This window comes from Rhinopithecus roxellana, chromosome 13 (genome assembly GCF_007565055.1).
Source record: "Rhinopithecus roxellana isolate Shanxi Qingling chromosome 13, ASM756505v1, whole genome shotgun sequence".
Lineage (NCBI taxonomy): Eukaryota > Metazoa > Chordata > Mammalia > Primates > Cercopithecidae > Rhinopithecus > Rhinopithecus roxellana.
The window spans coordinates 6,238,531-6,266,507 of NC_044561.1; the positions used below are offsets into that span (position 1 = coordinate 6,238,531).

Below are 27,977 nucleotides of genomic sequence, written 5' to 3' on the forward strand. Positions count from 1 at the left end.
CCCATGGTGGTAACAATGCACACCCCTGTGCCCAGCCCCGCCCCTCCAGTGCCGTCCTTCCTGGTCAGCAGCAACACCACATGTCTCTTGGATCAGACCCTCGAGCTGTCCTCATCCTTAGTGTGCCCCTCCAACATCCAATTCCTTTGTGGGTCCTGCCTGCACTACGTCCAAAATACTGCCGTGTGTCCCCCCAACCACTGCCTGGGGCACAGTGATGGCCTCCCCCCAGGCCTCCCTGTCTCCATTCCTGCTGGTTGGCTGCTGTCAGCTGGGTGGCAGTGGCCTCTCACCAAAACCCCCACCAGACCAAGTCCCCCCGCTTCACTGGCTCCATGTTTCCCTTAAACAAATGGAACCACTCTCTCCCATCTTAACCACCCTGCAGACTTGAGTCCCAAATCTCCCTCCCTCTTGGATGCCATCAATGGTGAGATGTCCCATGGATTGAATCATGGCTTTGGGAAGGAGGTAAGCGACACTCCAGTAAGTGTACATGTTGATCGGGGGACACATCTGGGCTTAAGGCCCTGCAGGGTGACAAGGACATGTCCCTTAGAAACATAAGTGACAACAGTACCAGTCAGAGTCCAGGCAGGGACACAGCAGCCGTGGCTGTCATGGAATAGGTGACAAGTCCCCCTCTCCCCCAGCACCCTCTGGGGCACCTGAGAAGCTACAGGAAGTCCGAGCTGGAGCGTGCTTAGGAGGAGCAGGGAGCAAGCGTCCTCCAGCCCGTGGGCGAGCATTGGTTTCCATCATTTTGACAGGAGCCAAAATGCCCATGTTGGGAGACATTTGCAGCGCCAACAAGCATCTATCCTTGGAAGGAAATATTTCAGCAGTTAAGACCAGGGTTTTAATAGCAGGGGAAATAAAGTTGAATCCATGGTCCTCCCTGACTCAGGCCAATGGAGATAAATTCCTTCTCCACTCGCCCTGCCCTGCAGCACCTGATCTGGGAGCCAACCCTATTAAGGGCCCCTGAACTAAATTGCCTTTTTGGGAACATGACTGCCACTGGCCCAACCACACTTCTCTCTGCAGGGTGATCTCGCTCCTTCCATATTACTCTTGCTGCAGCCGGGAGGGTGATTATGTGGAATTCCCGTCAAATCAACATAAAGGAGTATCCTCCGAGCTGGAGGCGTCTTCACGAGCCCCCAGATTTGCCTGGGCCTTTGTGGAAGTGTCTTTTTGTTAATTACTCACGCAAGCTGGCATCTTTGTTTGCACAGTAGTTACTGCGTTAGGGCATTTTAATTAAGCTTCCAAACTAAAGATTCCAAACTGGCTGGCTAGAGCCGTGCGGGTCTCTCCCGGGGCAGGATTATAGGAGTCACCTCCGAGGAGGGGGCTTGTAAGATGCCCGCTGCAGGCAGCACATCCCCAGAAACAGGTGTGCCATGTTGCCAAGCTCCTAATGGGAGCAGTTTCCTTTCTCCTAACAGCTGCACCCTGGGCCCAGAGACACAAAATCTCCATCTGAACTCCAAATAGCTGTGTTAGGTCTAGTGCGTTCTAGAAGTGCGTCTTCAAAACGACTTTTCCAAAAACCTTCCCTAAGGAATCTTCACCCTTTGGCTGAAGACATTGATTTTTCCAAGCAAAGCCAGGGCAGGGTCAGAATGGATTTTCCACACATCACTGGACAGAGTTCCTTAAGGGCAGGGGCCTGGCCTTTTTTGTCTTTCTGTTCCCAGCACTTAACACGGGGCATGGCCTGCGGCCAGCCCTCAATAAATGCTTGCCGAATACATGAGTAAATTAATCTCGTCTGGGCTGTATCCATACAACGAACACGGATTGCTCCAGAGAAAGAGGAGGACAGGGTTGGAGGCTTTGCAAAGAGGATGCCCAAGACGTTTCCTTGGTGGCACTAAAGACCCAGATGTGTGGCACAGAGGTCAGACCAGTCTTTCTGCCTCCTCATCTGCCCTGCTTCCTTTGCCTGGGAAAGGGCCAGGAGCTGCAAAGGGCCGATGAATTGGCCTCCCGGGACCAGCTTGCCTCTTGCCCTGGCTATCATTGCCCTGGGTGCCTGTCTGTGGGTGTCCCTGGAAACACTAGGTCACTGTTTTCATGTGCACTTAAGAAACACATTGGCTGTAATCCCAGAACTTTGGGAGGCCGAGGCAGGCGGATTGTCTGGGCTTAGGAGTTCAAGACCAGCCTGAATAATGTGGCAAAACTATCTCTACTAAAAATACAGAAAGTTAGCTGGGCATGGTGGCACATGCCTGTAGTCCCAGCTACTCAGGAGGCTAATTCAGGAGAATTGCTTGAAACCTGGAGGCGGAGGTTGCAGTGAGCTGAGATAGCACCACTGCACTACAGCCTGGGCAACAGAGCAAGACTCTGTCTCCAAAAAAAAAAAAAAAAAAAAAAAGACATTGGCTTCCCACAGCAATGTTCACAGACCACTGGAGCAAGCGAGATTATGTGAGGAGGTAAATATACTAGCATTTGAACCGTTATGCACAGGGGCAAGCTGGTAAACATTTAACAACCTATTCTCCAGGCAGAGAAAAACCCTGATTTGTAACACGTGCTGCCAATTTCCCGAGTGTAAATACTGGTGCTGTCACTGAATCAAAGACAGAAAGAGATACAAGTAGCCACCACTTGATAGATTTCCACCATGCAGACACAACAGATGCAAATGACCTCACCAGCACAGATGACTGTAAATGTAGCAAAAGAACTAGGAAGTGATACATTTTGAGTATGTATCACCTGTGTGTTTAACACAATGTATTTAATTGCATGTTTATATAATTTGCAATAGTGGCTGTGTTTAACAACAGGCTACCATAATTCCTACAACTTGAACTCTCTTGAGCCAGTGTGATGTAGCCCCATCTCATACTGGATAATGTTTACTTGCTTGTTTTAATGCGAATTAGGAAAAATACAACTCTTAAACCAGCGATGGTATTGCTTAGAGCAAATCTGAGTTTTCTACAAATACGACTTGATTTCAAGTCAATTAAAAATGTATTAAGTAAACAGAATGAGGGATGTACCCAGACCAAGAACACCAAGGAACTGAAACGTGGGGGATAAATGTTGCTTTATGAAAATGGTTTCAAACCTCAACTGTCTTGGGGGTGCAGTAAAATAAATGAGCAACTCACAAGAGAGGAAATACAATTAATTAACAAATGAAATGAAAGGTGTTTTATCTCAAAAACCACCAAAGAAATGCAAACAGGCTGGGTGCGGTGGCTTAGGCCTGTAGTTCTAGCACTTCGGGAGGCTGAGGCAGATGGATCGCTTGAGGTCAGGAGTTCGAGACCAGCCTGGCTGACACAGTGAACCTCCCCCCGCCCGCCGCCACCCACCCTGTCTCCACTAAAAATACAACAATTAGCCGGGCGTGGTGGTGGGTGTGTGTAATCCCAGCTACTCGGGAAGCCAAGGCAGGAGAATCACTTGAACCTGGGAGGCGGAGGGAGGCTGCAGTGAGCCAAGATCGCACCACTGCACTCCAGCCTGGGTGATAGAATGAGACTCCATCTCAAAAAATGCAAACTGTATAGAAATGGAGGCACCCCATGCTGGAGAGGGAGCCCCAAATCCAGTAACCTCAAAAGCTGCCTCGCCGCACCAGCCCTTTGGGAATGAGGCTGGCGCTGGAATCGAGACCCATAAAACTGTCACCCCCCTGGACTCAGGAATCTCCCTGCCTGGCATCTATCCGGAGGAAATCATTCCAGAAAGGGAAAGACCACAAACTCACAAAGGTGTCTGCTGTTTTCTGGAGTATGTCTCCTCCTCCTGCCCCCAGGAGAGCTGGGATTGGTGTTATTTGTCATCATATTAATAAAAACATTACATGCTGTATAAACGCCCCACGGTAGGGAAATGACTGCATGAATCCCACACGTGGAATCTGAACAACTGTGTGGCTGCTGAAATGGTATTTAGAAAGGTCAGGTAAAATCACAGGGTCATTGCTGATTCAACAGAAGAATAAAATCAGAAGGTACACCATTATTAGAGACGCGCAAAAGCAGGTGTGCATTAGAAGGGAGGAAAATGCAAAGCAGTTATAGCTGTGAGTGAGCGGGAACCCGAGCGGCTTTTTTCCTATTTTTTTACTCTTCAAATACTAGTCGCAACATTAATCACAGTTAGCATTTCCTGAGGCACATGCCACAGACCAGGCTCTGTTCCGGTCCTAACAATCATCTCACAACCTAAGGCCACTTGTGTCCATTGTACTGATGGGAACACTGAGGCTCAGGGGAGCTAGTGGCTTACCTGCAGTTGCCCACTGGCCCGTAGACAGGATCTGAACTCAGCTCTGATTCGAAGCTACGCAGTTCACCCCTCTGCGGGTTTGCTAGAGTACAGCTAGAAGGTTTCGAAGTAAACTTGTATTAGAACTAAGCGTGGGTGTTGCGTTTTTACCTTCTGTTCCGCCAGGCCCTCCTCTGGTGGGGAGTGGTTTGCAGAGGAGGGTGGGGAGCTGCCAGGTGGAAAAGATGAGTACACCTGCCGCCCCCGGAAAGATTCCCAGGGCTGGGAAAGACCTTCACAAATGGTGCAGGGGAAAAGACGAACCCCGAAAGCAAACAGAACCAACCACGCACCCCAACCGAGCACACACCAAGCTGGCACCATCGCCTCGTTTAAAGCCCTGCCTGGCAGCCCGCAAAGGGGCCGATTGCGGATCAGAAGCCAGGCTGAGTTTCGGGAGGCTCCTGGGCCCACATCAGACAGGATTTGTTTCACTGACACCTGCAGGCCAGATCTCAGGTGCTTTGGGGAATCCCTGAGGTCCCGCCCCGGGGATGGGTGAGACCTGCCTTGCACAGAGAACCCACAACCACAGGGCAGCTATGCAGCCAGTATGGGGTGGCATCATCTCAGTGTTAGCTCTCACAGGGAGTGAAGTAAAGGCAGAGACGTTGCTCTTCCCAGTACAAGGATGTGGGTTTTGGAGTCCACCAGACCTGGGTTCCAATTCTGGCTCAGCTGCTGTGCAGTTCCCAGGAATCTCTCTCCGAGCCTTGGTGTCTCCTTCATAAAATGAGGCTCGGGATGGCCAAGCTGCAGTGCAGCTGGGGAGGCTAAATGGCACAATTGGTTGCAGCTGCTTAGCTCAGTAAGTCCTCAATACATGGGAGCTATGGTTACTAACAGTAATAAAGCAGTTCACTGATTTGACAGTGTCTAGGTGCCTTCTGTGCACAAGGCATGGGGCAGGAAGATTCATTCATGCAACATGGATGTATTGAGCACCTACTATGTGCCAGGTCCTGTTCTATGTGTTGGGGTCACAGCTGAGCACAAGAAACACCAATCCCAACTCTCCTGGGTTTTCCATCCAGCGGAGGAGACAGGCACAAAGCCACAAAGCCAACGTGATGTCAGGCGGCAATGCACACGATGAGACAGTAAAGGAGGACAAAGGGACAGAGTGATTGGCGGAGGTGGCTGCTTCTATTTTGTAAACCTTGGCCAGGGAAGGCCCCTCTGATCGGGTGACTCTGAGCAGGGGCTGTGGAAGGGAGGAGTGAGCCCTGCTGGTGTCTGGGAGGGGAGAGGTCTGGGTGGAGGGAACAGCAGGTATGGCTACAGCAAGTGCTAGTGTGGGGAGATGAGGACAGAGGGACAGCGGGGTGGGGTGGGGTCAGATCACGTTGTTGGCCAAGGAAAGCATTTTGATTCCTAAGTGTGAAGGAGGCCATTGGTGGGTCTTGACTTAATGTTTTTAAAAGATCACCCTGCTGCTGTCGGGGACAAAGGCTGGTATCAGGGAGACATGCGGAGGCGGCTGCCTCCCTCCTGGCCAGAGAAGACAGACAAGGAGGGCTGATCTCAGTAGAGGGGTGGGTGTGGGGCGGATTCTGGCTTCATTTTCAAGGTATTGCTGATGGAACACGTGAAGCGGGAAAGAAAGGGAGGAGCCAAGGAGATGCTGGGAGGCAGCGGGGACATGGATGTGCTGGTCCCCCACATCTATGGGACATCCAAGAGCTGCCCTTAAGGACACAGGCTCTGCTATGACAGCAGATCTGGATTCAGGGGAGAGAGACCAGGGAGAAAGATGGGAAGGTGGACAGGATTGGAGCTGTGGGTCCAGGTGGGGTCCCCAGGGGATGGGTGGAGACGAGAGAGAAGTTAAAGGGAGAAGCCCTTGTATCTAAGATCGGGGAGATAAGGTTGGAGCTGCAAAGAGGAGCAAGAAGGGCAGCCATGAGGGGCCAGGATCCAGGACCCTGCGGTGCAGAGGACCTGGGGCTCCCCGGTTCCCCTCAGTCTCTCCCTCCTCCGAGGCTATGCCTATGCTGCTCTCTCTGCTGGGATCCCCTTTCCCCACTTTGGCAAACTCCTATTCATCCACTGAAACCCTTTCTTTGTGTTAGCTGCTCCTCCCCCTGGCTGACCAGTGCTTAGTCTGGTGGACTGTGAACCCTGGGACATCTGAGCACTGTCTTGGACACAGCCGTGAACAGTGGGGAAGGCTCCTGGGAGAGGATCCGAGCATTTGCAGAGCAGCTGCTCCATGCCAGGGCCTTTCCGTATTTCCTCTCATTTAAGCAGACAAAACCTGAGAGGCCAGTTCTGTCACCCACTGTCCTGGTAAGGAGGGGTAAGCTACCTGCTGGAGGCCCTCCAGGTACCTCAAAACAGGGGAGCTGGGATTTGAATCCAGTTCTGTTTGCCTCCAAGAGCCTTTGCTCCTAACTCAACTACTCTGCCTGCAAACAAAACAAATCAAAAAAGCTTCATGGCAGGTGGGGCTATTCAAACAGAGGCCAGCTTCCTGGAGGGTGAGTGAGTGCTGGATCATTGGGCCACACCTCCTAGGCGGGCATGTGGAGGGAAACCCTGTGGAGGTTCCAGGGAGTGCCGGAGAGCTGGAAACCCTCTCTTCCTGGAGGCTGAAGGACCCTGGGCATGAGACAGAAGCGTGCTCACAGAGGCTAAAAGAGAACCATTTCAGGGTAGAAAATTAGAAATCCCCATGGCCTGAGGCAGAAGTGGGTCACTGAATTATGGGCCATTGTCTCCTTGGACAGTTAGCACAGCCATTGCAGTGGTGGTTATGAACACTTTTCCATCACACGGGAGGCTTGATGGGACATAATGTTGAATTAAAAACCCAAGACACACCATTTTATGTGCAGGATGACAACACTGCTCTGACGACCGGCCAGGCTGGAGGACGCGGAGCCCCGCGGATGCTGGTGAGGTCACTTGGTTACCACACTGGCAGTGTCCTTGCGATGGTTAATACTGAGTGTCAACTTGATTGGATTGAAGGCTGCAAAGTATTGATCCTGGGTGTGTCTGTGAGGTGTTGCCAAAGGGGGTTTACATCTGAATCAGTGGGCTGGGGAAGGCAGACCCACCCTTCATCTGGGTGGACACCATCTAATCAGCTGCCAGCGTGGCCTGAATATAAAGCAGGCAGAAAAATGTGAAAAGGTGAGACTGGCCTAGCCTCCCAGCCTCCATCCTTCTCCTGTGCTGGATGCTTCCTGCCCTTGAACATCAGACTCCAACCAAGTTCTTCAGCTTTAGGACTCAGACTGGCTTCCTTGCGGCTCAGCCCGCAGACAGCCTACTGTGGGACTTTGTGATCGTGTGAATTACTACTACTTAATAAACTCCCCTTTACATAGCTCCTATTAGTTTGGTGCCTCTAGAGAACCCTGACTAATACAGTCCTCCAGCAAGCAGGGGCACCTTTATGGTGGAAAATGAAGCAGAAAAACAGAGGAAACTGTGACTATCCCTTGGGGGAGTGCTGAGTAGGAGGTGGGAAATAAAGAAAGCAACAGGACCGCAGCCCCCAGGGACAGCCTGTGCACTGGCTCAGGGCGGTCGGCCTCTCCATGGATTTTAATGCCCCCCCTGAACTTTTGGGGGTGCAGAAAGGGGTCAAGGAGTTGTGTTCCCCAGGAGAAGAGGTGAGGAGAAACTCTGCAGCTGCCACAGGGGTCCTGGTGCACCTCAGGGGCCTCCATGGGTCGTGGTGATGTGGATCCTAGCTGGGCCACAGTCAGCCATGTCTAGGACACAGCGGGCGGAGCAGCATAGGCCTTGGCTTAAGGAGGGTTCCTAGAGTCTGGGACTGTAGCCTGCACTCCGGCGAGTCTGCAGAGTTGGGCACCAGGGCGTGAGCAGGAGGAGGAGATTCCCTGCAGTCCCCCTGTGTACCCTCAGGACCTCTCATCACCATCACCATCCAGGGCAGGCACTGAGACTCAGGGAGGGCCGGCAACTTGTCCGAGGACACACAGCAGGTGGAGTCACTGGTTCTGAGCCTTTCTGTCACCCCCCACCTGCCGCCCATGGTACCCACCACCGTGGAGTGACACTGATGAATGGACATCCTCCAGGGTTTCCGCCAAGCTGTCCAAACAAATGGAAAGCAGCCTAGAGAGCCAGTAAAGGAGGGAACATGCGCCCTCTCAGGCCCCAGTTGGGAAAAGACAGGAACTGGAGGGAACACCCCAGTTTCCTGGTCCAGCTGGAACCCTCAAGGAGCTGCAACTCCGTCCCCACTCAGGACACCAACTGTCTTCTGAATTCCAATCACAGAAGCCTCCTTGGTATTTGACGTTACACCAAGGAAAGAAGATATTTGGTCATCTCCCTTTTCAGTCTCCTCATTTTCTGGAATTTCTTGCTGTTGGCTGGCACCCTCCCTGCAGAAACCACACACCAAGGACTCTGGCTGCAGAGCTGGGAAGAACATGATGCTTGAGTTTCAGCAGGAGAAGGTTCTGGGGTTGGGTGAACTCTAGGACCTCACAGGAGAGGATGAATGAGTTTTGCAAAGAGCTTGAGGGGTTCTAGGCGCAGGGAGAGTGAGGTGAGAAAAGGTGGTACTGGGGCTTTGCTGATAGGCAGAGGCCAATGGATGGAGAGGAACCCTGGACATCTCCCCACCCCTGCTGGGCTCCCTTCTCTCCAGGTGGCCTGAGGTCCCCAGGGCCCAGGGTGATGGAGCCAATGCTGTAGAGGCACTCAGGCTCTAATGACCACTCTGCCCTGTCCCTGCATGCCCCACAGGCAGCATCAGCATCTCCCAGGAACTTGCTATAAATACAGAATCCCAGGCCTACCCCATCATTAGGCATCAGATTTTGCAAACCCAACAAGACCTAGGGGATTTGGATGCCCCTTAAGATCTGAGATGCACACATGATCCCCTTAAGCCAAGTTGGGAATTTTTCCCTGAACTCTGACAGCCTGGAAGGGCTTCGGGGCTGGGAGAGCTGGAGCTGGGCAGCCTCCTCTCCTCAGGTCACTCCCCATCCCCCATCTCCACCCAAGCCCCTAGACCTCAGGGTGGGTTTTGAAGGATGAATAGAAGTTCCCCAGGGAGGTGTGGGACAGAGCACACTGTGAAGAGAATTGAGTCAAAAGCAACGAGGTATGAATCAGCGAGGGATGTGAGGGGTCAAGGCTGGGGTGGAAGGCATGGGCAGTGAGGTGGGGGCAGGCTCTGAGATAGGCAGGGGCCAGGTGGCAGTCGGCTCAGGATTTGACATGGGCTGGGGAAACCCTGGCTGAAACCCATGGATCTACTGTGTGGCCTTGGGCAAGTCACTGACCCTCCCTGGGCTCAAGTTCACTCATCCATACAAGGTGATGATGCGTCCTGCTGAGCCCAATCCTCAGGGTGGGAGTTACAAGAGTCCATGGAAATACTAAGGGGGGCAGTGTCTAAAGTCAAGCACTAAGCATGGTTCCCAGCACTCTCTGCTGGGCCCTGCAGGTCTTACAGGGTGGTGAACAGTAGCCTGAGGCTTCAGGAGGGGGCCGCTCAGGTCGGGAGGCAGGGTCAGGCCACCAAGGGCTGGGGAGTAGGCTCGGAGGCAGCCGAGGCCCTCTCTCAGAAATGGGAATGTGGATGGATGGGGGAGGGAGGGAGGTGAGGACAATGGGGAGTGGAGCTGGGGGTCCCAGGAGGGTGTCGGCCCCTCATCAGGTCCTCACAACTACACTGTGAGGCCAGGCTTGCCCAATTTACAGATGGGGACACTGAGGCTCCGGCTGAGGAGGCTTGGGGCAGGCAGGTTGTGTGGTGCTGGTGGGGCCAGGTGGGTGTGTCTGACTGGGAGCTGCTGCCTGTGCCCTGGATTTGAGACAGCAACAATAACGACCATCACGACAATGATAGTGGTACCTCCCAGGACCCCGGCCACAGCCGCAGTGATGAAGACAGCACAGCATGTGGCAGGAACGTGGCAACGTTCTTGGGCCCAGCTTAATCCCAGGGGCATAGCAGCTCCTCTCGTTGGCCCCTCCACTGCTTGCTCCTTTAGCCTGAGGTGGGTCCTGGCAGTGCAGAAGTGAGACCTGGGCTGTCAGTGTGAGGGGACCAGCGCCCACCACCTGAGGAGAGAGAGGGCTCAGCCAAGACCGTGTCCTGGACCCCCAGTGCTGATGCTCCTGTTGCATCCCTTGCACGGCATTTGCTGAGCAGCTAATATGTGTTGGGGCCCTGAGTCGGGCTGCAGTTCTGGCTGTGGGAGCTGCACACCATTGCACAACTGACAAGGGCGGAGAGTCTGGCAGGTGGACGAAAGTCCAGAGAGTGAGGTCAGGTCAGGGATTGGTGGGAGGGCCCGGTCGGGCTGAATACAGGTGGGAGTGTGTGAGCATGTGTGTGTGTGTGTGTGTGTAGGGGGTAGTGCTGCCTCCTGCCGCACTGTGAACTGAGTGTGCTTAGAGAGGCTCTTTGCGCCTGGGAGGAAAACCCAGGACCCCCGCCGTGCGAGGGAGACACTGTTAGATGAAGAAGGCACCTTGTCGCAGGTGCTGTGTCCCTGGGGTGCCTGCTGGGTCATACTGGGCTCCGGGCCCTCAGCGGTTGTCCTGACTACTTTCAGGAGGAAATGACGGGCAGAGTCTTGGGGTCGCCGGAGAAGACAGTCCAGAGAATCTGAGCAAGAAACTTCACAGTCTGAGTTCATTATCTACTAAGTGGAGGGAAAGCCCCGCTTCCCCGTGAAATTAAACGAAGGCGGCTGAGCTTTGTGACCATTGCACCCCTCTCGACGCCCCTGCTGGCTCCTAACTCAGTTATAAATCCCACAGGCAGGGAAGGGGACAACGCCCCACCTGCCTGGCCATGTGATTCGGCAGCACCTGGCGTTTGCCGGGCCAGCTGGCAGGAAAAGCACATTTCTAGCGATTGATGGAGTGCGTGTCTGTGGGGACCGAGATGCGGGGACTGCGTGGGGCCGAGCCACTGCCGCCAGGCCCTTCAATACGGCTGTGCGGTGGCCTGGGGGCTGCCTCAGGCCCCTCACCCACCAAACCCAAGGGGTTTTTGAGAGGGGAGGCTGCGCTGGCCTCATCTGGGGAGCCGAGGGCCTTTAGGCCGGACCCAGCAGTCGCCCAGCTTACTCCTCTGCCCCAGCTCTGGGATCTGCTCCCCGCCCACCACGGGCCCTCCCGCTGCAGAGCACCCATCAGAACCGCTGCGGCAATCAGGGTGGGAGCCAGGGGCAGGGAACTCCTGGGCACTGAGGCAGTCCTGGCTTCCAGCACAGCTGCCCCTTGCCTCCACCTCCCCTGGCATCGCCTGCCTGCCCTGTCCTGGCATTGCCTTGGCCTCCTGCCTCTGTCCCCCCCAAGGTGGTCCTTGACCCACTGCTTGGGTCCCACTAAGCCTCCCCAGAAGTGGCTGAGCCTCATTAGGAGACTCCAGGAGCTCAGGGGATGAGGGTGTGTCTGCAGCTGTCTTCCTCCTGCCGCCCCTGCACGGGGGACCCCGAGGAGCTGGAGAAGCTGGAGTCATTCGCAGGAGAAAGAGCTGGGGTAGGCAGGGGAGAAAGAGAGAGAAGCCACAGAGGCTGGGCTCACAGGAGACTTCTGGAGGTGAAGAGAGATTTTGGGGAGCAGCGGCACTCAGCAGGAGGCTCCTGAGAGGGCTGTGAGGGGAAGAGAAGCCTTTCCAGGGGCTGATGAGCATTCAAGAGCCTCCCTGGCCCACACTCCTTGCCTGGACATTCTCCAGTGTGACTGAGAAGAGCTGCAGAGAGAGCTTGTAATGCCTGTTTGGGCGCCCAGCAGTGTTCCATTGACTGGGACACCACATGGAGGCTGGGCCGTCTGCGGCCAGGGACCTCGTCCGGTTACAGTCAGAGCTACAATGCTGGAGACGTCCTGGGTCACACAGCCGGAAGGACCCTGGAGTGGCAGAAAAGGAGGCTCCTCCCTGATTTCCAGATCAAACCCCCTCTCACTTTGGTTCCTCAACTGGTAAAACTGAAGCCCAAAAACAAGCTCCTCACGCAGAGTCATGCTGCATGTCAAAGAGCACAGCACGAGTGGGACGGTGCCCGTGAATCCAGCCAGGGACTGGTTATTCCCTTATCCTGCACCACACCCTTGTGGGTTCTGACAACCCCTTTTCACACTCACATGGTGATGGGAACACCTTCCTGAGCTTGCACTCAGGACAGTCAGGAAAGACGAGGAGCCTCTGAGCTCCAAAAGGAAATGTGTCCCACCTGGACTTGGAGCTCAGCCGCCCACTCAGGCTCCGTGCAATCCCTGCAGGCTTGGCAAGCTCTCTGCATCCTGATGGCACAGCACAGTGCCTGGCACACAGCAGGTGCACAGTGTGTGCTTGTTGATGACAAGCAACATGGAACGGGGTAGGGTGGGAATGGCTGCTGAGACAGGCAAAAGTGTTCTGGGCAGTATGAGATGGGGGAGCTGTTAGCAGCAAGCACAGTGAGACAGGAAATGGAGGACCTTGAGGCCGAGGCAGGAAAACAGCTGAGTGCAGGGCGCTCACGACATCCACCATACTCTTGGCAAGTGTTCAGGGAGGTGTGAGCTATTTATTCCAAATGCACGTGCACGCAAAAGGTGTGGGAGTGGGGGAGGACCACCGTTTTAAACAGAAGATTCTCAGATATCAAAAAGCTTGGCTCTTATAGACATTTTCCAGTGCCTCCCGAGCTGTGGTGTCTACAAGCATCACCCTCAGAGATGCCTGGTCAGTAGGCTCTGGATCTTCAGTTTGGCAAACCCTTGAGATGTGTCTGTTGCAAGGGGTTCACATTTCAGAACACCCCACTATTGGGTCCTGCCAACAGATATTTTATTGTCTGTAGCTCTCTGGAGTCCCCACTGCTCAATGGTGGAGGCTGGCTTCTTCTCTACCCATCACCTCCACATTCCTCAGAGCCTGGCACAGACCCCTGCCCCAGGACTCAGCCAGCATTTGTCAAACGGAGTCACACAGGGCTGTGTCTTTGTCTCCTGTGTGATTGATGGCGTCATTATTCGATCGATAAGCACAAGCTGATTTAGGCATATCTTATTAATTATTTAAGGCACACTCATTATTGAAAAGGTCACTACCTGCTAGCTATGTGAACGATCACTAACTTGCTTGGTTGCTGCCTCCAAAGAGGAGGCAGCAAGGGTTAACTGAGGACCTACTATGTGCCAGGTAAGGGCACAGTTAACCCTTGGGAGGGGGCAGTCTTACCCACTCCTCCTTCACAAGGATTGGAAGGTTAAGAGGGTGAAATCTCGTGCCTGAAATCAAGGAGCAGGTAAATGGCAGAGCCAGGACTCAGACCCAGGTCAGACTGCCTTCAGAGCTCCTGGACGTGAACCCAGGGGTCACTGTGTGGTAAACTCCTGCACCCCTCCAGCAGGGGGATTCTGGGATGGATCTTGCAACTCGGGTTTGGTATCATGATGTCCCTGGATGATGTGCCCTGAGCCCTGTGTGCCCATGGCTGCAGCTCAGCCCTCACAGAGCGTCTGAACCTCTCACTCTACTCCTGGACCTGGGAATCGACCCTCAGTCTGGTTCCTGTCCTTGGTGCTAGCCAGCCTCCCAGGGAGTTCCTGCTCCAAACGCATAGACCCTGCCTCTCCCCTTCCAACTCTAGATGCTGCACTACCCAGGGCCGCCTGGGGTTAGGTCAGGCCCATTCCCACCATACCGGAACTGGGCGGAAATGGGAATTGCTATAGACAAGCTCAGATCTGAACATAACCCTGGAGCAGCCACCCCACAAGACCAACCCTGGAGATGCCACCTCCCTGGCTGGCTTCCTTCCTTCCTTCCTTCCTGAACAGCCTGCCTGAGTCAGCGCTAGTACCCCTCATGCCACACAAGGCATGTACGTATGAGGAACCAAGTAACATCTGTATTTTCTAACCTCATGCTGAAAAATCTGCCTGGACAGACTGATTTGCATCCTTTGGCCAGATTTACAACTCAGAAAGCCATCCGGTTTTCCCCTTTGCCTTGACAACTAGGAAACGCAAAACTCCACTCAATGTTTAGTGTTTCCAGCTCTCACACTGGGCTCTAAGCACAACGCGCTTGCAAGCTTTGCTTCTAAGCTCTGTTTCCACCTCTCATTTTGACTTTCCTGTCCAGGCATGTGTTGTTGGCTACCCATGACAGTTTGAAACTTTTCTTGGCAAACAGCAAGCTAAGCAAACAATCGGGTACCTAATGAGCCAAACACTATGGCGAGAATGATGGCGTATTCTCCAAGCTCTCCAAAGACAATCACCCACATCAGTCTGGGTCTCTATTGCAGCCACTCACCAGGCAGACGAACTCTGGAAGGTCATCAGTGGTGGGCTGTGAGCATCTCCCCGCAGCGTGTGCATGGCCTGGGGGGCTTGCGGCAGCGGGCCTGGGGGAGGCTGCGGCTGTGGGGCCCGCTGCCCTGGCCGAGGGGCCCGAGCAGGGTTCCCCCACCGCCGGGGGTCCTGTTTCATCCATCGTCCCTGGATGCCCCACCGTGCCAGGTAGACCTTGCAGATGTCGTAGTTCATTGCCGAGTAATACAAAAGGTCCAGAACCAGCAGCATCAACACGAAAAAGCCATAGATCCACACTCCCAACAAGGCGGTGTAATTGCTGTGAACAAACAGAGAGGGAGTAAGTGAGGAGAGGGGAGCAGCCCAGCTCGGGCCAGCTTCATCAGTGGGACTGATTAGAGAATGTGGCCTGGGGGCTATGTTGTGGTCCCAGGGAGGAGGGTACTGAGCCCCTCTGGAGGGCAAGGCCTTGGCTCCCTCTCCTCTGCCTGCCCTGTTCGCCTCTTTCCCTGGAATCCACTGCCTGGTCCCCACCTGAGCATCCTCCAGGACCCCTAGCCCTTGGGCTGGGATCCCTGTGGGTCCCACAGAATCAGGTACTTTGTGGGGAATTCTGAGCTGGCATCTGGGGCTCCCAGGACATGATAGCCTCTTCCTTTACCTGGTGCTGTTTTGGCCTGCCCTCTCCCTCCTTCCTGCAGGTGCCCCTGCTCACCACCCCCCGCCCCACCTTTGTCTACGTTGTTCCTGACACCCAGGATGCTCTCACTGCCTCACCCCTGCTGTGAGGATGGAGGTCCTCCCCATCCTGCTGGACCAAGGGCAGAGGCATCAGGTTCTGCCCTCCAGACCCCCTTCCAGCCTCCCCCAGGGGTCCCCTTCACTCCACACGACCAGGCTGGGGGTGTCCGGGCCCCATGACCTCACTTCTCTTACTCATTTGCCCAACATTTCCCTACCAAGGGCTGCTCTGCCTTCCTCAGGCAGAGGCGGCCAATGTTACCGTTGGGTTTGGAAGCCTGCTGTGAAGCCTGGCTCTCCCAGCATCCACCGACTCCACTGCAGAGAGGGTCTGCACTCCCAGCAACCGACCTTGGTACAGGCTGTGCCTTCTTTCCCTGCCCCCTTCCTCCCCTGCCTACCTCCCACCGGCCCTTTGTCGAAGATCACTTCCTCCAGGAAGACTTCCGGACACCCTGACCCTCCTACATGGCTGGGTCAAGCCTGTCTTCTGGTCCATAGCCCTGAGTTCCCCTCAAACCCAACTCCTGTCACCTAGAGCCACATCTGTCTTCCACACCCTTCCCCAGGGCCAGGGTCCGAGTCTCCCTCACTGTGTGCCCAGGGTGGATGGTGTCCTGGGCTTGCTGCTACAGCTGGGGCTGCTGAGCCCTAACAGTGTGTGCCAGGGCTGTGACGGCCTGAAGTCACCGATCCATTCATCACTCCGGTGCCACCTCCGTCTGCTCCCTGCTGCAGGCATGTGTTTGGGTGGGTGTGCGCTTCTGGTGTCGAGACGTATGAACGGAGCCAGCGTCCGGCCTGCACACGCCGCCGCTGCACATCCCCAGGGAGAGACTCACCCGGCTCCTGCCCAGATGGGGGTCTTGGGGGCAGCAGATCCTTTAAGATCCTGTTTGAGGCTGGGGGAATGGACCAACCCGGAGCCTGGAGGCCTGGTTCTAATTCTTCTTCTGCCTGGTTTGCTGTGTGGCCTGGGAAAACCCTTGCCTGTCTCTGGGCCTGGAGGAGATGAGTATTAGGCCTCTCTCAGTCTCGACTTCCAGGCTCCAGATCTTCCCAGGCTTAGGTCAGTCCCGGGTGCCAGCAGCGGCCTCTGTAGGAAGATGGGGGCTGCTTCCCTTGGACTCCTGTGGCTCCGACCAGGGCTGAGTCCAGGGCTGGGGAACTCACTCTCACTCTCTGCCTGGAATGCTTCCCTCCCCTCACTTGGCCAAGCTCCTGGCCTGAAGATGCTGCTCGGGTGCCTGGGAGCCTCTGGATGGAAGGCCTCTGTATGTCCTGAGCACTTCCCATGAGCAACCGCAGGCTGGTACTTGGGCTTTGTCGCTGTAATCCCACAGCTCCCGGTCGCTGGGGGTCCTTGCTGCCTCCCTGCCCCCACCTCCCAGTCTCCACCACCATGAAGCCTGCATCAGACTGAGGGGCTCAGTCATGCTAAGGTGTAAATGACTGACAGCCAGGCCCCAGCAGCCTTATGTTAAAGAGAGTCTGTTAAAGAGAGTCTAGCTTTTCCTGGAGGCATCTGGATATGGAATTACTTCCAGGAATTCCAGGAAAAAGAGGCCTGCGGCCCCATCCAGCATGCTGGGGCAGGCATCCCCAGGGTAGATGTCCCTGCAGACCACAGTCTGAGGAGGCAGGCCTGGTTCCAGTCCCCAGGCCCTCCTGCTTTCCCCAGCACCCTCCCTCCTGCAGCCCCCACAGAATTGCTCTAAGTGCCAGGTTTTTCTTCAGTGGTTCCCATGGCAGCAGCCACGGGGGCTGAGGGAGGAGACGGGGAAAGGGGAGGCAGGGCAGCTGTGTGCAGATGCTGTCCACAGAAGGGTCCAGGATGCCAGCTGGGGGTGTGGCTGGGCCACAGGCTGGGCCTCGAACCACCAGGCCAAGAAATCATAGTACCAGAAGCAGCAGTGGACACTTGTTCCCCCACCTGCTTCCCACGTTAGCCCTTTTAATGCTCATGCAACCACGGGAGGAAAGAGTTTTTTTCATCGTTGTCATCCCTGCTTTACAGATGGAAAACTGAAGCTCGGTGGAATTAAGAGACTTGCCTAACAGCTCACAGCCATTAAGGGGCAGAACCAGAATTTGAACTTAGCAGCTGAGCTCTAGAGTTGCGCTCCTAACCACTACAACGCACTGTCTTGACTGCAGCCAACCAGATTCTCAGATACAAAAGGTGCTCCAGGGGTCCGGCACAGTGGCTCACACCTGTAATCCCAGCACTTTGGGATTTGGTGATGGGAACACCTTCCTGAGCTTACACTCTGGACAGCTTGTACTCAGCCAGCCTCCACCCTTGAGCAGTGGGGACTCCAGAGAGCTACAGACAATAAAGTGTCTGTTGGCAGGACCCAGTAGTGGGGTGTTCTGAAATGTGGACCCCTTGCAACAGACACATCTCGAGGGTTTGCCAAACTGAAGACCCAGAGCCTACTGACCAGGCATCTCTGAGGGTGATGCTTGTAGACACCATAGCTCGGGAGGCACTGGAAAATGTCTTTAAGAGCCAAGCTTTTTGATAGTTGAGAATCTTCCATTTAAAACGGTGGTCCTCCCCCACCGCCGAGGTGGGCGGATCACAAGTTCAGGCGATCGAGACCATCCTGGCTAATGTGGTGAAACCCCATCTCTACTAAAAATACCAAAAAAAAGTAGCCAGGCATGGTGGCGGGCACCTGTAATCCCAACTACTTGGGAGGCTGAGGCAGGAGAATGTCATGAATCCCAGAGGCAGAGCCTGCAGTGAGCTGAGAGTGCACCACTGCACCCCAGCCTGGGTGACAGAGCGAGACTCCATCTCAAAAAAAAAAAAAAAGAAAGAAAGAAAAGCTGTTCCAGCCCAACAGCACTCCTGCCTGGAGGCCTTTGTCCATGCTGCACCTCTGTCCAGAACCCCTGCCTACTTCCTGCACACCCAGCTGGCCCTGGCATGTGTCTTAGCCCAGATATCACCTCCTCCAGGAAGCCTTCCTTCATGCCCTGTGTCAGTCCAACCCCTACCCTGCATTCTCAAAGCCCCTGGATTTCCCAGAGCACACTGTTGTCTTTGTCGTTTTGTAGGACTGTCTGCCCCTGGAGATTGGGAGGGCCCTGAGGGCGGGGTTGGGGTTCAAATCATCTTTATGAGCCCAGCACTCAGCCTTAGGTTGTGAATACTGACACCAACACGTATTGAGAGCTGAGGATGGGCTGGGGACAGTGGCTGCTTTGATACTAACTTCCCTGGAGTTTATAGGCTGCATGTCTGTGCGCCAGCAGCTAATAGAAACCCCAGCCATTGTTATGTGCCAGTGCCCTTTGCTTCTGAATCCATGCAATGGTGCCATGAGGGAGGAGCTAGTATCCCCATGTCACACATGAGTAAATGAGACCCAGAGAGGCAAAGTCACTTGCCAAAGGCCACACAGCTGGTGCGTGGCAGCGCTGGGAGCTGGACCCAGGATCCTCTGACTTCAAGTAAGCTGATCTTGGGGGAATTCCATGGTCGAATCTAGGACAGATGTCCAGAGAGGGGTCCCCTGCACCTGTATGGTGTGCCCGCTTGTCCTGGGCATCCTGCAGATCAGTGTGTCATTGTCATCGTGTGTGTGTGTGTGTGTGTGTGTGTGTGTACTGCCGGGCTCCTGGACTCTGCAGCCAGCTCGCTGGAATTGACACATGACATGACCTCCAGCCCTCCCAGCTCATCCTCGCTGTCAGGGAAGGGAGGGGACTGCCCGCAGGAGGTGGCAGGCGGGGACACCCGGGCCACGGGCACCATGCTGAAACCACTCCCCTGGCCTGCCACGGCTGGCCCTCCCCATGGTCAGCCAGATGGGAAGATTCAGGTCTTTACAAAACTTTCATAAATGTAATGAAAAATATGTGACCTGGAAATTAATTCCATCCAGATGCAGGGGTCTTTGTTATGTGGGTGTGTGTTTTGTAAATGGCAGAAGATAAAAAACCAAAGGCTGTTTTATGGAGCAAGATGTGAAGGCAGCCAAAGCCGCAGATCGCAATTTTTTCAGTGTATTTTGGGATATTTACTGATTCAAATTCTTTCGGTGTTTCCCAAGCAGTAAACAAAACCTTCTCTGATGGAGGAATCTCACTGAACGTCTTCCTGGGGCACAGGAGCAGATCCGTCAGCAGGAAGAGCAGCTGCAGCCAGCGTGGGGATGGAAGTTCCCGTCACCACCCCACCAGGCAGTCACATTTGAGGGCGGAGGAGGAGAGTTCCTGAGGCCAGCAGGCCAGAACGAGACATCGGCACAGCTGGAAGATGGCCGATGGCCCCTCTGCCAACCTCATCTAAAAAATGGGAGTGTGGCCTGCTGGGTGCAGTGGCTCACGCCTGTAATCCCAGCACTTTGGGAGGCCGAGGCGAGTGGATCACCTGAGGTCAGGAGTTCGACACCAGCCTGACTAATATGGAGAAACCCTGTCTCTACTAAAAACACAAAATTAGCCAGGCGTGGTGGCGCATGCCTGTAATCCCAGCTACTTGGGAGGCTGAGGCAGGGCACTCGCTTGAACCCGGGAGGTGGAGGTTGCAGTGAGCCGAGATGGTGCCATTGCACTCCAGCCTGGGGAACAAGAGGGAAACTCCATCTCAAAAAAAAAAAAAAAGGGTATATGGAGCCCAATGGCAGGAGTGGCCTCGGGTCCATGAGACAAGGTGGATGGCTCTGGTGACCAAGGTGTGGGCGCAAGAAGTCAGGGCTGTGTGAATTCACATCCCAGCTTGGCAAAATTCTGTCTGTGTTATTTTGGGAAACTGAAGCTCAGTTTGAAATGTCTGTGAAATGGGGATACCTAGACCCCCTACTTCATGATGTAACTGTGAGGTTCTGAGATAACATGAGGGCCTGGAGAGAGACAGACCCCAGGAATGCTGGCTCGTGTGATTAAGGCACAGAGAGAGTGCTTAATAGGTCTAGATCTAGACAGGCAAAGTGCCTTGCCCAAGGTCACATAGCAGGATCGAGGTTGTCTAGTGCAGTGGCGGTGTGTGGGCTTTGGGCCTGGATATACCTGGTGAAGCAGAGTCTGTTACTATCAAAATACCACTGCACCTGGCTGAGGGTGTTCCCAATAGGGTCAATCCCTCTGTCTCTCCTCACCCCACTGGTAACAGGCTTGGACAAGTGACGTGCTTTGGCCAATGAAACATGAGCAAAAATGCTATGGCTACTTCTGAACAGAAGCTTAGAGACACGACGTGTGTGGCTTCACCACTGCCTTCTCCCTCTACGGCAGGGCCATCCTGCCCGGGACGGGGGCTGCTTCTCTGGCCTTGTCACAGAATGCTTTACCCATAGAACCACAAGAGCCCAAGAAGGATCCAGAGTATGAGCCAAAAGGAAGCCTTTGCTTCTCAAGCTCCCGGGGCCTTTGAGGGTGCTCCTCCCCTCGGCGTGACTAAGCCCGGGATGACCGATACGGCGGACTCAAACCCTGCTGTGTCCCCTGTGTGCTGTGTGGCTGCAGGCAGAGCTTCAGCCTCTCTGAGCCTCAGCCCTAGTGAACGGGGCTAATGGAAGGTCCTTCACAGATAACAGATGGAGGGTGTCAGCGTGAGTCAGGCCTCTTGTGTTGGAGGAAGTCCTCATAAGTGTTCATTCACTTCCTTCCCCTGGGGAAGGGCAAAGCTTTGGGGGTCAGAAGTTTCACACTTGGACAAGGGAGGGACAACAGTCCATGCCTGCACAGGCTGAGGCCTTTGGGTGCACTGTTCTGTCTTCCTAGAGTCCCTCCCCATCTCCCACCCGCTGTGGCCCATCTGCCTGGTAAAGGAACGCCCATGCATTGTGGAAGATGCCACTCCCAGCCACCTCCTCCCAAGAGACTTTCCCTGTCCCCAGAGAGAACTGACCACATCCCCTGCACACCCTGGCCCACCATGACCCCCACACAGAGGCTTCCACAGATTGTTCAGGGACCTGGGCCTGAGTCGCCATTGCTGGTGTCTGGCGGTGCCCTGGCATGGGAAGGAGTGCAGTACACTTCTCATCACGTCAGAGCCTCTGCCCCACCCCTCTCTCTGCAGTCTCTCTATGGCCCATGTGGCTGGAAGTGGGCATCTCGCCATGGTGGTGGGCTTGGCGAAGCTGCTTCCTCTCCCTCTGCCTTCCTGCCAGGCAGCCAGAACCAAAACAAACCATTCTGTTCCTCCAGAAAAATACAAATAAATAAGTCATCAGAAGCGCTCTCCTTTTCCCTGTCACCAGCCCCGCCTTCTGGCTGATTCGCCAGCAGGGAGGGCTGTGGAGGGGCGGGGTGGGGGAGGAGGGGCGAGGAGGGAGGACCAGGAGCTCCTGCATCTGCACAAAAGCCCTTCCGGGAGTCACACTGGCCTGGTCCATCTAGACGGGCTGCTGGGGAGTGCTAATCTGTCTAGGATACTGGAACATACCGCCTCTTAGCTGGGATCTGGTGCAGTCCCCAGTGACACACAAATCCTGGCCTTCTAGAAGCACCAAGGGGTGGCAGAACCAGGGCTCCAGAGCCCCTCAGATCTTGACACCAGTTGTTATCACCCGTGTGGTCTGGGACAGGTGACTTCCCCAGCCTGGGCCCCAGCCTCTTCTTCCTCCCTTGGTGAGGATTAATGGGCACCATACGTGTCTTGCCTAGAGGAGCCTGTGATATCGTGTGGCCAGGGCCCCAAAGCACAGGACAGGCACAGAGGTGGACTCTACCTGGGTCCCCTTGCACACACAGGCCCTCTCCTATCCATTCAATGACTCGGGACTTCAGCCCTGCATCCTGCTCCCCAACGCTCATCCTCAAGTCATCCTCTGCCACCAGTCCAGCCCCACCTGGATACCAGGCCCTACTTCAGCTCCATGGGCTTGGGTCCTCTCCCCACAGTTCTTGAAACTGGGCAGCTGGGAAGAGGCTTCCATGGCCCACCCGAGTTCTTGATCTCCCCTCAGTGGGGTCGAGGTCTGGCCTAGGCCACCCTCATGGGTCCTGCCCCTGCAGACACCCTAGGTCCTCTGGGGCCTTATCTCACACACGGTCCATGCAGCACAAAGCCAGATAAAACCCTCCGGGGACCCTTGACGGCCTCAGAAGAAAATCTATCTACTGTACCCCCTAGGCTAGACAGGACCCTCTGCCCTCACTAGCTGTTTCTCCCCTGGCTCCCTTTGCTCTTCCACTGGGCTACAGAGAATTCTGCCCAAAAGTGCTCTTTCCTCCAGGCTGTGGGGCTCCCACCTTCTTAAACACTGTCAGATCTCAAGAATCAAGTACCACGCCTCCCTCTGCAGGAACATCTATGACAGGAGAGGCCTGGGGGAGGAGCAGGAGCTGCGTCCTCCTCTGTGTGGGCTCCATACTCACAGCTATGGAGAGGGCAGGTGACGAGAAGATCGCTGGAGAATGACAAGGGCTGGGATCTCCCCAGGACAGCAGCTTAACTGGCGATGATTCTGTGCCCCCACATTTGGCACTATCAGGAGTCATTGCCGGTTATCACTGGGGTGGTGGGGAGGAGGTACACCGGGTCAGTGGAGGCCATTGGGATGCTACTAAACATCCCACAATGAACAGAGTGGGCCACCCATGGAGGATGACCTGGCCCCAAATGCCAGTGGTGCTGGGGTGGGATCCCTGCTCAGGTGGTCTCTCCTCAGTAGGATCTGCCTCTGTTGGTAGAAGCTCCAGAATGACTAAAGTGATTCCAGACCATCTGGGTTGGCTGCTGGCTCCACCACTAACCACTGCCTTCATCAGGCAAGTGACTCAACTGCTCTGTGCCTCCCCTTCCTGATCTGTAAAATGGGCTGAGGATGGGCTGCCAGGTAGCTGCAGTGGCACGAGGTTGCACGCAGAGACTCAGCTATATTATGTGCTCCATAAACACTTTCTAGGGCTAAAGATTAAAAACGTAAGTTAAAATTCTGATCCTCAATACTCCCATTCTCCCCAGGGGAAGGCCTTTATTCTGCAGCCCAACTCTTCGTCAGCAGCCGCCAGGACCCCCTGCACTGCTGGAGTGGAGTGTTCCGTGTGAAATCCTGTGCAAATATGCAGATTATAGAAACTTGTGGGCTTCAAAATGAGGATCCCAGACACCAGTCACCAGACCTTGGAGAAGTCTGGATGTTTTGCCAAGCCCTGTCTGGTGTTCAGCCAGAACTTGCAGCACGACAGGGTCCTCACCCCAGTCCTGGCACTACCCTCCTCTCTCAGGGAATCCGTTCCTTGTCTTATACAAGGCTCGGGTCAAATCCCAGACCTGATTCCAGCCCTGATATGATGGACAGGGCTTGCTGAGTGACTTCACACACAGAATTATTCTAAGGGCTGAGCAGATGGCGAGAGATTCAGGGGAAGCACCCGTGCGTTTGAGGAAGGAAAAGGCTGGGGAGCTGGCCTAGGTGGGAGGTGGGGAGATTTGGAACAGGCGGCTTCCCCCTGAGTGAATGCAGCATGGTGGCAAAGTCCTTCAGCCCCAACATCAGACAGAGATCAAGGCTCACACTCGCAACCCACCCCCTCCCTTCAACAAACGCCCCTTTCAAAAAGATTTTTCCTTATCATGAAAAAAGACATCTGCCCCCAAACTCAGCCTCATGCTTATTGGGAAAATAATTTGAAGCACCACACTAAAATCAGAGAAAGATAAGAAGCCTGACAATTCTAAAGACTGTTTTAGAGGCACTAGTCAACACAATTGGACAAGAAAAAGAAGGTAGGGTGGTAAAATTATCATTGTTTACAAGTGGAATAATTGGAAACCTAAGAGAATCAACTGAAAAAAAAATAAGAAATTTCCGTAAGGTGGCGGAATGCAAAATTCCTATCTCAAAATCATTGCTTTTATCAAAATTCATATCTCAAAATCATTGCTTTTAACAATACTCAGAGGATATACTGGAAGGAAAGACCCAATAGCAACATAAAAAGAAATAACTCAAAATAAATGCAAAATATTTGTCTAATACGTATATGAAGAAAACTCTAAAATGCTATGAAAGAAAATTTGAACAAACGGAAAGACATTTGTATGGAAATGTTCAACATCATAAAAAGTCAATCCTTGGATTAACCTATGAATTCAATACAATCTCAGTAAAAAATACTAACTGGATTTTTTTGGCGGGGAGGTAAGGTTACTACACAGCTGATTCTAAAGTTTGTATGACAGAAGTTCCAGAAGAACCCACTAAGACATTAAAATATATTAAAAGTCACAGTGGTTAACACAGTGAGGTACTAGTGTATAACCACAACAACAGAAGCCCAGTGCATATCACACTCTACCTCAATACTCAAATTTAGTATATTAAGGTATTTAGTAAGTTTGCATTTCATATCGGGGGAAAAGAGGTGGCCAATTTAATAAATGGTGTTGGAATAACCAGTTACCCATCTTGAAAAAAGAGTAATAAAGTTTAATTTCTACTTTAAAACTTTCATCAGAGTAAATTCCAGATAGTTCAACTACTTAAAGACAAAATATTAAAATGTAAAATAATTAGGAGAAAACATGGTGGTATTTTTAATGACCTCAGAGCAGGAAAAGTCTTTCTTAGCATGAGGCAAAAGCCAGAAGCCATAAAAGAAAAAAAAAAAATGATAAAATGTGATTACATAACAAAAATTAAGCATGAGGAAAAGCATTATAAAGTCAAAGTCACACTGAAGAAACATTTGTAGGGAAACATTCAACAAAGAGAAGATGGGAAGATGTTTGCAACTCATATTTCTTTCATATGTGAAAAGCACCCATAAATAAGAAAAAGACCAAAAATTCAATAGAAAAATGACAAAAGACATAAACGGCTAGCTCACAGTAAGAGAAATACAAATGCCTCTCAGGCATGTGAAAAGATGGCCAGCTTCACTCAAAATAGAGAAATGCACGCTGTTTTGAAACTCCATGACTCTACTTAGCATGTTCTCATTACTTTTCTACCAGCAAACTCTCTCTTTCTCCACTCCTGTGCTCCCCTCAATCAGGCCCCTGATCCAAACATATTTTAATCACCTTAAGGAAAAGAACTGCTTGGGATTAATCTCTGGGTCAATGGTGTCAATCAGTATTTGTGAAATGAATGAAAAATGAAGGAAGGAACCCAGTGGATTACAGGCCCAGGCACCTTCTACACCTGAAAGCTTTCCACATCCTTAACCTCACTTAGCTTATGTGGTGACCCTGCAAAGTGAGTGTTCTGTGTCCCTCCTTCCCTCCCTCTTTCTTTTCTTTTCTTTTTCTTGTCACCCAGGCTGGAGTACAATGGCGCCATCTCTGCTCACTGCAACCTCCGCCTCCTGGATTCAAGAGATTCTCCTGCCTCAGCCCCCTGAGTGGCTGGGATTGCAGGCACATGCTACCACACCCAGCTAATTTTTGTATTTTTAGTAGAGATGGGGTTTCACCATGTTGGCCAGGCTGGTCTCGAACTCCTGACCTCAGGTGATCCACCCACCTCATTCTCCCAAAGTGCTGGGATTATAGGTATGAGCCACTGCGCCCAGCCTCTGTGTCCATTTCTCAGATCAGAAGGCTGAAGCTTAGAAGGCACAATGGGCCAAAAGCCCTGGTCATCCAAAGACTCTCCCAGACTCCTTCCAGGCTCACCCAACCTTATAGTGGTTACCCAACCGCCTCCCCAGGGGACAGGATTTTGGGAGGCAGGTTGCCTTGCCTGGGGCCTGAGGCAGTGGGGTTGCACCCCCAGTGTGGTACTCACTTGTGCATGTAACCCTCGGAGCTGGCCGTGAGGTTTGCCTGCATCACCGCCTGGAACTCCGTCTCGTTGCAGCAGTATTTGAAGACCGTGTTGTTATGGTGACAACAGAGGATGAAGGTCTTGTTGTCCGAGAGCCGGGGGCAGTGGAAGCCGAAGTGGTAGCGGCCTTTGTGGTCTGTGTATGGTTCACAGACCCGGAAATGTGCAGACAAGACTGGAAGACAGAGTCACCAGGCTCAGAGGGGTCCCTTGCCAGTCCATGGATGCCAAGAGGTAGGGGAACTGGCTGGTCTCTTCTCGGGTCCTGCTTGCTTCTTCCCTTCCCTGGACGCCTTTGTGGTCCACTGTGAACCTCACCTATGGATCCCCATTACCCCCAGCCTCCCAGCCCTGGTTACACTCTCTGTGTCACCCAGACTGGGGGGGTCCTGGAAGGCAGGGCTGGCTCTCCTGCCTTGGTGAACATGCTTGACATGCAGCAGCCACTCAACTAGAAAATCAGCCTTGACTGAGCACCTACTGTGTGCTTCACAGACCCATCTCATGTAACTCACACAGCCAAGCCAGTTTGAGATCCCACTTTACAGATGGAGAAACTGAGGCTCAGAGACCCAAGGTGACTTGCCCGAGCTGAAAAGTGTTGGAGGGGCAGGAATGGAACTCAGGCCTGGATTCAAAGTCTGGGGCCCTCTCCAGTCTTGTATCGCTAGCTCTTTGTTCCCAGGTGGGCCATAGTGGACCTGTTGCTAAGCCCAGGCTGGCCCGGGTGGTGGCTGGTATAGGTGCAAGGACCTCTTGGGTACCTCTTGTGTCAAAAACAGCAGGCCCTCTGTTCCTTAGTTTCTACTAAACTAGTACCCTAGGTCCCAAGGTCCCCAAGGGCCTGCCTCAGTCACCCCCACCTCATGGTGGTAGCTTCGCCCTGGCCTGGAACCCTCCCACCCCTCTGCTCGGGGCGAAGGCCCCTATTCAGCCACCAATGCTACTGCAAACCCAGGATGGTATTTACGAGTCTTGCCGATGGTGATAAACAGGATTGAAAGTCTGAACAAATATAACAATGGAAAAAACCTAGAGCCCACTGTCTCAGGCTTAATTAGTATCTTCATAAAAGAGATCGTTGTATCTAATTTGTATCACTGAAAAGGGGCTTTGCTGACTGAATACATTCCTTCAACCACAAAGGCAGCGGTTTTGCAGGAGCTCCTCCAGCTCATTGAAAGCTCTGTGTCTGCTGAGAGGTTATTAGACTGCAGCCCACACAGCTCCCCGCCTGCCCACCCCGGGCTGCCGCAGGGGAGTCCCAGCTGGGCTGGGCTGGGCTGGCAGGTGGGCAGGCGGCCTTCATGCACCGGGGTGCTGAGGCTGCCTGGGGGTAGGGGGCATGACATTCCACACCCCTTCCCCCAAAGACAGCACCCTCCTCTGTGGAGATGGGCAAGACCAATGTGAGAGAAAGGTCTCAGCTTTTTTGGAGCCAGGGGAGCTCTCCAGGCCCCCTTCTCATCCTCAACCTTAAGAAAGAACAAGACCCCCTCTGGCGATGTGGAGGTTATTAAGGGAGCCCCAGCTAGACAATTGTCTCACTCATCTCATTTATTCCCGTCGTACAGGGGAGAAAACCGTGCCTCAGAGCAGCAGTTCCCAAAGTGTGGCCCCTGATTGGCCTCGAGGGCATCCCTGGAGGGATTGTCAGAAATGCAGATTCTCAGGCCACTGGGCTTCTGCATCAGCAGCTCTGGGGTAGACCCCACCATCTGTCCCGGCAAGCCCTCCAGGGGATGCTGATGGGCTTGGGTTTGGGACCCACTGGCCTAGAAGCAACGGGCAGAGGCAGCTGGCCAGTTCTGGCCACTGTCTGTGTCACTGCCCAGGTCAGTGAGGAGCCCCTGCTCACGCTCAGTGTGTGGGCGGCTGGGGAGGGACCAGAACACTCATGCTGCTGGTCAGAAAGTCCAGCTTGGGTGGGACCAG

The 27,977-nt window shown here is 53.7% G+C and overlaps 1 protein-coding gene across 1 annotated transcript in view; it reads right to left on the reverse strand.

Moving 5' to 3' along the window:
* The window catches only part of SHISAL1 (shisa like 1), an 80,561-nt gene that overhangs the window by 20,694 nt on the left and 31,890 nt on the right, over positions 1 to 27,977 (reverse strand). The window contains exons 3-4 of the mRNA XM_030914172.1: positions 26,004 to 26,217; positions 14,567 to 14,884 (exon numbers count right to left, since the gene is read on the reverse strand). Of these exons, the coding sequence (XP_030770032.1) occupies positions 14,567 to 14,884; positions 26,004 to 26,217 (532 nt within the window). The remainder of the gene's footprint in view (positions 1 to 14,566; positions 14,885 to 26,003; positions 26,218 to 27,977) is intronic.